Source organism: Triticum aestivum, chromosome 7A (genome assembly GCF_018294505.1).
Source record: "Triticum aestivum cultivar Chinese Spring chromosome 7A, IWGSC CS RefSeq v2.1, whole genome shotgun sequence".
Classification (NCBI taxonomy): Eukaryota; Viridiplantae; Streptophyta; class Magnoliopsida; order Poales; family Poaceae; genus Triticum; species Triticum aestivum.
Window position 1 is genome coordinate 4,126,455 of NC_057812.1, and position 8,833 is coordinate 4,135,287.

At 46.7% G+C, this 8,833-nt stretch overlaps 1 protein-coding gene across 1 annotated transcript; it reads right to left on the reverse strand.

Annotated features, from left to right (window-relative positions):
- Positions 1 to 5,587: 5,587 nt before the first annotated feature.
- Positions 5,588 to 8,591, reverse strand: LOC123150153 (sucrose:sucrose 1-fructosyltransferase). Its single transcript, XM_044569960.1, has 4 exons — positions 8,118 to 8,591; positions 7,953 to 7,961; positions 6,705 to 7,573; positions 5,588 to 6,532 (listed from the first exon to the last, which is right to left on the reverse strand). Exons 1-4 carry the CDS (start codon positions 8,482 to 8,484, stop codon positions 5,831 to 5,833), a joined length of 1,947 nt encoding a protein of 648 aa, XP_044425895.1. The 5' UTR covers positions 8,485 to 8,591; the 3' UTR covers positions 5,588 to 5,830.
- Between the last annotated feature and the right edge of the window lie 242 nt (positions 8,592 to 8,833).

Genomic DNA, 8,833 nt, shown 5'->3' on the forward strand with positions numbered 1-8,833 from the left:
GTGACAAAAGAAAAGATCAAGTGAGCGACCGCACATCGACCATTGTGCGCTAAACTCCCATTCCGACTTTTGGCCTAAGAACGTCTGCGCGAACATTGCACGCCAGAACGGGGCCCGAAAAAGACAACTCTCCTCTGGTGCGCCCACAAGGAGGCCCGATGAATAATAAACTTCCTATGAGCGGATTTGGGAAAGCTTCTATGGACTGGTCCAGAACGGTTTTTGAAACTTGTGCGCGTTTTTTCTTTTGTTTCTGTGTGTGTCTGCATCGACTTTATTAGAAAAAGGTATTTCTGTTTGCTATTTTATTTATTTTTTCTTCTTTTTGTCAAACACATGTCGACCCATATACAAGTTGAAGGTTTTTTCTTTGAATATTTCTTAAATACATGTTGAATTTTCTTGCGGGTAAATATGTGTTGAAATTGTTATTGTAATACATGTTGAACATTTGCATGTTGAGATTTTTTTTCTATACAGGTAGAATATTTTTTGGATACACGAGGAACATTTCTCAAATACATCTGGAACATTTTGGTGAATACTTGTTGAACATTTCGTCCAATGCACATTGACCATTCTAAAATACATAGTGAAATTTTTTTAAACAAATTTGAGCATTTCAATAAATGCCACGAAGATTTTTTAAAATGTGCGAAACCATTTTAAAGTGTCACAAACATTTTTTCAACGCAAAATTTTTTTGAATGGTACAAATTATTTTGCACAAATTATATGAACAAATTTTTTTATGCTTTATAAAGTTTTGGAAAAAATTCACAACCATATTTTTGAAACGAGTGAACATTTTTTAGCTGTGATGAACCAGTTTTTGAATGATATCATTTTTTTCTACAAAAATACGTGGACAATTGGTTTACATTACATTAATATTTTTAATGCACGGTGAGATTCTTTATCGTATAAATAATTTCTTTATACACTTAGTTTTTTAATACAATTTTCAGACACACATTGTACAATTTTTGAATACATGTTAATCATTTTTTCAGATAAAATTTAACTTTTTTATTTTTTAAATATATGTTACATTTTACATATACACATTGAATTTTTTTAGTGCATGTCAAACATTTTTTAATATATGTTGATTTTTTTATTAAATAGACGGGAAAATTGTATGATTAGGAGTTGTCTAATACGCAGTTAAGATTTTTTATATCTCATGAACATTTTTTCAATATTCATCAAATAACCTTTACATTTCATAACATTTATTATGAATCGCATGATCACAATTTTACATTTTTCACAAACAGATTATTGAAATGTCATGAACAATTTTATAAACATGTGAACCATTTTGAATTTTATGAACATTTTTGAAAAGTACATGAATAAATAATTTACAATTCATTAAAAAATGTAAGTGCGCATTGAATGATTATAAAATTTGAAGTTAATTCAATTTAGAAATATACTACAATGTGTCAAAATATAAAAAAAATGATAAAAAGAAGAAAGTGAATGAAAGAAAAAACTTGCGTATGTGCAGTACCTCGCAGCATTATGAGGCCAGCTTGTGTCGCGCATTGCCTACTCAACTACAATGGTGCTCTAGGCAATGCGTCCACTGATATCGCTTTTAGCGATATGTGCAGTACCTCGCAGCATTATGAGGCCAGCTTGTGTCGCGCATTGCCTACTCAACTACAATGGTGCTCTAGGCAATGCGTCCACTGATATCGCTTTAAGCGATATGTGCAGTACCTCGCAGCATTATGAGGCCAGCTTGTGTCGCGCATTGCCTACTCAACTACAATGGTGCTCTAGGCAATGTGTCCACTGATATCGCTTTAAGCGATATGTGCAGTACCTCGCAGCATTATGAGGCCAGCTTGTGTCGCGCATTGCCTACTCAACTACAATGGTGCTCTAGGCAATGCGTCCACTGATATCGCTTTAAGCGTTATATAGACAGGACCAACATTTTTACATCCTTCATCAGACCGGAGGCTTGATGTTCTATTCCTCTCTCAAAAACTTGTGGCACGTGCATTAACACTTGCTGGTCTTTTTGTTAACACAATAAATATTTGGGTGGTCATACATATGCACTTACATTCAAACATATGAATGCACAGATGCACCATCTACCCCTATGAGCATCTCGGAGAGACTAAGCAGGCACATCATATTCAGATGTTGGATTTGGTGGCGACTAGACCGCACGCGAGCGCGCGGGGGGGGGGGGGGGGGGTGCGTGGGGGTGTGACTTTTCCGATGTTGGTTGGGCGTTTTGCGGCAGCCACATGTATGCTGTATTTTTGTAGCACAAGGTGGCGAATCTTGGAGCTGCCCCAAAATATTTGCAGCAAAATTATATATATAGGGCAACTACTGGGCTGCTTTATTTTACATCACTTGTTGGTCTGTTGGTAGACCCGAGCATGGACAGCCCGACCTGAAAGCCTAACATCCGGGCTGGGCTCGGCCTCAACTTTTTTGCGTGAAGCCCATCTGAAAATCCCGATAATAAGCCCAAACATGGCATAGATTATTATTTTATTAGAAATGTAGGTACAATATATATTTGAAATATCCCAAACAATCATTATTTTAATAAAAAGGCACTGGGTCGGGCCGGGATGGGCTCGGGCTCAGCTCTTTTGCGTGAAGCCCGTTCGGAAATCCCTATAATAAGCCCGAACATGGAATAGATCATTATTTTATTAGAAATGTAGGTACAATATATATTTGAATTATCCTAGACAATCATTATTTTAATAAAAAAGGCACCGGGTTAGGCCGGGATGGGCTCGGGCACAGCTTTTTTGCGTGAAGCCTGTTCAGAAATCCCTATAATAATCTCCGAACATGGCATTCATCATTTTATTAGAAATGTAGGTACAATATATATTTGAAATATCCCAAACAATCATTATTTTAATAAAAAAGGCACTAGGTAGGGTCGGGATGGGCTCGGGCTCAACTTTTTTGCGTGAAGCCCGTTCGGAAATCCCTATAATAAGCCGGGACGGGCTCGGGCTCAACTTTTTGCGTGAAGCTCGTTCGGAAATCCCGATAATAAGCCCGAACATGGCATAGATCATTATTTTATTAGAAATGTATATACAATATATATATATATATATATGAAATATCCCAAACAATCATTATTTTAATAAAAAAGGCACTAGGTTGGGCCGGGATGGGCTCTGGTTTGGGTTTTCGAGGTCAGGCTTTACAAAGGCCGGCCCTAACCAAGCCCGGCCGGAGAATGCCCAGTTTTACGTGTTGGAGATGCTGCCCAGGTTTATGTGTTGGAGATGCTTTAGGCTAGCCGTAGTGGTGGTATCTTGAACGGTATCATACACTTGGGAATAACAAAAATGCTCATGTGACAGAGAATTAACTAACGTATCGGCTTATTTATGTGCGAAACAAGCATCCCGTAAGGCACTTGTGAACTGTCTTAAATTATTGTCTGGACAATGAACTGCCTTAAATTTGATTGTACTCCTGATGTTGATAAATCAGTGAGGCTTTTTTATGGCTCACACGCAAACAAAACTTGATGGGACTCTCAAGGCAGTAGCTGGCCATGAAAACGATGCACCATCATGGCATCATCACATCACATGGCATCATCACACTTGCTGGCGAAAAGGCAGACACGCTTTTCGTACCCGGAATGTCGATGCATGTCGACGGCCACTCACCAGCCACCCGGAATCGAATCAAATGGCGAGATTCCTTCTGGTCCTCCACCTCCACTGAAGCAACAGCAGTAGAACAGCAAACTTGGTTGGATGAAATCCAGCCCGGTAAAAACTGTCAAGACAGTCAGTGAAGACGATGGAGCCCGGGAAATCACGCACGCGTGTGGGCCGTCGTTGCCGATAACAGCACCCGGCGATCGACGGCAGTGGCAGCAGTGCAACAGCAATGCCGGGAGATCCACTGATAATGCAGCTACAGTAGACGGGAGAAGCCAGCCATGGAACGGGATCGACGGAGGCCGTGAGCTCGCCCGTCACCATGCTGGCTGCCACGTCATGACTTTCACTTGCCTCGCTCGACGGCCAGGGAGGGGAGAGGAGTTGCTCCGTCGCTCTCGCCCCTGCTCCGGGTGAGCCACCGTACACGTGTGCGGTCCACGGGGTCGCGTGGTGGCGGATGCTGACTCGGGTCGCCTCGGCCGAGCACATCGCACGTTTTTTTTCTTCTTTTCTTTTCTGATTGACAGTGAAACGGGCAGGAGGGGTTCCAAACATGCTCCCTCCTTTTGGTTATTTCATTGAAGCTTTCCAAGATGTCTTTTTCGACCTTTTTGGAAATGCCGGCGTCGACGATGGAGCCGCTTGCTGCAAACAATGAGCCGGTCGTGGACGCATCACCCTACGGAGAAGATGGTCGACTTGTGCTGACTAGACTACTCAGCTTACTCCCTTCCCAATTTACGACGCCGAGGCCAAGACGTGGGTGCAAAAATATATATATATATATATATATATATATATATATATATATATATATATATGCTTTTTTCATTTTAAATTTGAAACATCCACTCGTAGATATGTGCTCGCACGTTTGTTTGTTGCATGCATATATAAACACGCGCTGCAGTAGACGCGATGTTCCGCGTGGCGATTTTACAGAGAAGAGAAACCTACTGCATGCAACACGCGTGCGATCGACCCGGTGCCAGTTGCATGCAGCACTGCATCTGCATGAACATGATTGAGCTGGAGACCCTCCCTGGACGATGGCTCCATGGACGACAGAGGTATCTTCTGTCTGTGACTGTGGGGTTGGTGGGGAGGGAGAGGAGGAGCCCATGGATGAAAGGGACATCAACGGCGGAGAGGCTAATTCATCTTGATATTATGGCATCCAGTGACCACGCTCTTCATACAAACAGATCTGCTGCTGTTTTGCTGGGGGTCTCCGTCGTCTTTGCAGCTACAGAGCTGTGAGATTCCGCGGTTGCGTTTTGTGGTCGTCTCTGGTGCAAAGGCAGGCAGGGATGTCCTATTCCTCTGTGCTGCTAGATCTACTAGTTCCTGATACTTCGGGAGGTTCAGGTGGTGTGTAGTCTGTTCTAGCCAGTCAGACTGCTTGGGGCGACCCCTTTTATCAAAAAAAGAAAGATAAAAAGAACCAAACAGACCACAAATTGACCTGTGAAGACGAAGCCCGTTCTACGTTGTGCTGCTCACAAAAATTCATTTGTCAAGTGTTTTCTTTTCGGAATTCACTAGGTACGACATTTAGTTACGGGAGCCACCCAACTGTACTTTGATTACGTCACGTGCGTATAAGGGCATGGTCAATGCATAGCACTAGGGTGATGCCGTGTAGGTCATGTAGGATCAGTTATTAGGAAAAATATGTTTGGATGGTGTATCGGGATCCTCGGCATGAGGCGGCTGCTTAGGAAGAAAAAGTGCGGTCAGATGCATAAAGTTGAAAAGGTTAAAGTGAAGAGTAGGGATGCATGTATGGTGGGAGTCTACTTTCTATTCTTTGACGTGTTTCCCTTCTGAAATACACCATGATTGTTTCTCCAAAAATACAGAATACAAGGATTGCATATAAAATGAATAAGAAATTAGACAACTTGAACTTGAAATAGTCACTTATATTTGGTGGCAGGCATCCATGCCCTTTTAATTCACCCGCAACTGATTTACAAGTGACCAACATCATCTAATTCATCTTACTAAAACCAAAACCAGGACCAGGAACATAAATCAAGATAATAGGTAGACTAGCTGGTGCTCGACCACTGTCGTCTGTCCAAGAGAAAAGGAAGCCAGCGACCGAGCAAACAGTCCATAACTTACTGTAAGTGATGATTAGTCTAATCGAGGACTAACAAGTCTTCGTCTGTGAATATCCGGTTGTACGACGAATCCATGTCGTGCACGACGAGCTTCTCAGCGGTGATGCTGGCGCCGGTGGCATTGTTGAACAGGTAGACCCCCGCCGCCGCGTAAATGGCCTCCGTCGGGTAGGCCCTTGACGTCGCCGTCATCCTCCCGCCCATCACGAAGCTCTGCACGATGGAGTGGTCCACGAGCACCCTAACGGAAAAATCCTCGCCGTCGAGCACCGGTACCGTGCTACCAACTACCTCCTTCGCCACATCGGTAGCATGTGTCGACCGCAACTCATCGTGGCAGAAGTGCGTCCGAAGACCACCGTCGAGGCCCTTGGACACATAAAAGTACACCGCCGTCTGTTCTGTCAGGGCGACGTTGGCAAGAACGAGAATGCCAAAGGGGCCGAGCGCGCCACGGGTGGCGGCGCCGCTGGTCATGGTGCAGTTGTAGCCGACGTCGACCTCGTTGAGTGCCTCAATGGTGGAGGCGTTGATGCGGAAGGATGCCTCGATGTCGAGTTGGGAGGTCTGGTGGAGAGGGAGGGAGACGACGGATCCAGCACCGACACTGATGCCGCTAAGATCGGTGGTGTTGATGCGGAGGGTATCGAGCTCCTCCACCGGCCATTGGATGAGGTTCGTCCGGGTCTTCTCGTCCAGCGCCACCGTCCTCGGAATCGACTGCATGCACAACACACACACTCAATGTCGGGAGTCGGAATAGTGCTGCACGCACTGTTGTTACTGGCCCAACAAGCATCTACCACATCCAGCATGCAAAATCAACGGTGCAGCAAATGACCGACCAATAGTGATAATTGTAAGGTAAAACAGTCATGTCCATGATGGTTACCTGGAGGTTGGCCCACCCCTTGGCGGCGTCGGCGCTCCAGGAGTCGGTCTCGACGACGTACCCCCAGACGATCCGCCGCTGCTTCACGGGGTCGTAGAAGGACTTGGACGCGTCGTACCTGCCATAGTCGTACCGCAGCGCGACGCCGAGTTCCTGCTCGGTGTCGATCGGCGTCCATGTGTTGGCCGCTGCGTCGAACCTCCCGAGCGCGTAATAGTCGCGCCGGTCGTCGTCGCTGCTCTCCTTGAGCACGTACAGCACGTCCTCGGCCGTCGAATTGTACATGTCACTGGCGGCGCGACCGCCGCCCACGGCAAATAGATCGATGCACTCGTACATGCCGGTGCCGGCGGGGCCACGGTACAAGTATCCCGGTATCAGCTCGTAGCTGACGAAGTCTTTGGTCTTGTACGTGAAGACGATGCCGGAGTGATCGGTGTCGTTCTTGGAGCCAATGATGATGCGCCACGTGTTGTCAGAGTTGTCGAACCATGCCGTGGTTGGGTCACGGTAGTCCTTCATGCCGATGCCAGGGGGCGGGTACACGACGGGGTTGGCGGGGTGCTTGACCCACTCGCGGAGGAGGGGGTCGCTTGGTTCAGCGGCCTCCGCGAGGCAGGTCACCTGCGCGAACGTCTCGGTGTTCCCTGTGTAGAGCAGGATGACCCTGCCATCGGGGAGCACGGTGATGGATCCGGTGAGGACACCCTCGATGTCGTACCAGTGCTCGGGCACCATGGCGAGCGGTAGGTGACGCCAGTGGACCATGTCCCGCGACACGGCATGGCCCCATGAGATGTTGCCCCACCCGGTGCCCCCCGGGTTGTGCTGGTAGAAGAAGTGGTACCATCCTTTGTAGTACACCGGACCTGCAGTGCACAATGCATTTCAGCGAAAAAGTTCTTCTAATCCTGAGCTTATATGCATCCGGATGAACATTAAAATCCAAAAAATATAAAAAAAACAAAAAACAGTTCTTTTTTGTGATAAACATCGACGTGAAAAATTTCTTGGTGAAAGGACATTTGTGGAGGCCTGACAAAAAATGCACCACAAAATTTCGTATGGAGGTAAAACATTTATCTATGTTCATAGAAAACATTTGTTGTTTTTAGAACTTTTTTTTAAAAGCACTGTTCATCCGGGTGCAATTAGAAACTCTGTCTGAATCTCAGATAATATATTCCGCACAGGTCACAAAACTTCTGAATAGGAATACTCGATTGGGAGGATTTGTTAGTAACTAACCGTTGGGATCTGCACGGATGTCGCCGGAGAATGCCGCCGCCGGCGAGCAAATAGGAAGCAAAGGCAACGAGGTCAGTTTCTGAATCAAAGTAACCACGCCGGAGAAAACATAACGGAGTCTGAATCTGAAAATTTAATCGAACGGAGAATGAACTGGGACGGTACCGTTCTGGTAGTTCTTCTCCGGCTGGAAATGGTAGCCGGTGCGCTGCCACTGCAGCATGGCGTTGCTCCACGGGAAGCCGCCGCTGGCGGAGTATGGCCCGGACGCCTTCTCCAGCACGCCATGTTCCGCTGTAGCCGGTACGGAGGAGGCCACCGCGTCCCGGTCGACCCTGCTGGCCCCAAAGACCGCGGCGGCGACGACGAGCGCCCCCACGGCCAGCACGGCGGCCCACGCGCGCCACCTCACGCCGCCGGTGATCCGCCGGTCCTCCTGGCCGTTGGCGTCGGCGGAGGAGGAGGGCAGCGGCTCGTACGCGTAGGGCAGCGGCGGCGTGCCGGGGATGAGGATGCCGCGTGACGACTCCATGGCGCCGCCGGGCCGCTCGCCAGGAGAATCCCGTGGGAATTTGGTGGGTTCACTCTCACCGACGGATGGGTGGATGGTGGGTTCAGTGGGGGAGCGAGGGAGATTTTATACAGTACTTCAGCTATTTTTTTATGACAAGAGGGAGGTTTATAGCTGGGGTTTGGGTGTAAAGATGAGAATTTTAATGGTGGAAACACCTCACGCTTAGATTAGTTGCACACATGCTCTTTGTTCTTGTGTTAATGGTAATGAGAAGGGATTGCTCTTGGGAATACTTTGAGCATATCTAGACGTGCTTTAACAAAACTGAAAAAGTAAATTTAGAAACAAGACGACGGCAAGATCACAT

Coding starts and splice junctions, on each gene's coding strand:
- LOC123150153 (XM_044569960.1), bottom strand. CDS start 8,484: ATGGAGTCGTCACGCGGCATCCTCATCCCCGGCACGCCGCCGCTGCCC. Junction 6,533..6,704: donor AGGGGTGGGCCAACCTCCAG/GTAACCATCATG, acceptor TTGTGCATGCAG/TCGATTCCGAGGACGGTGGC.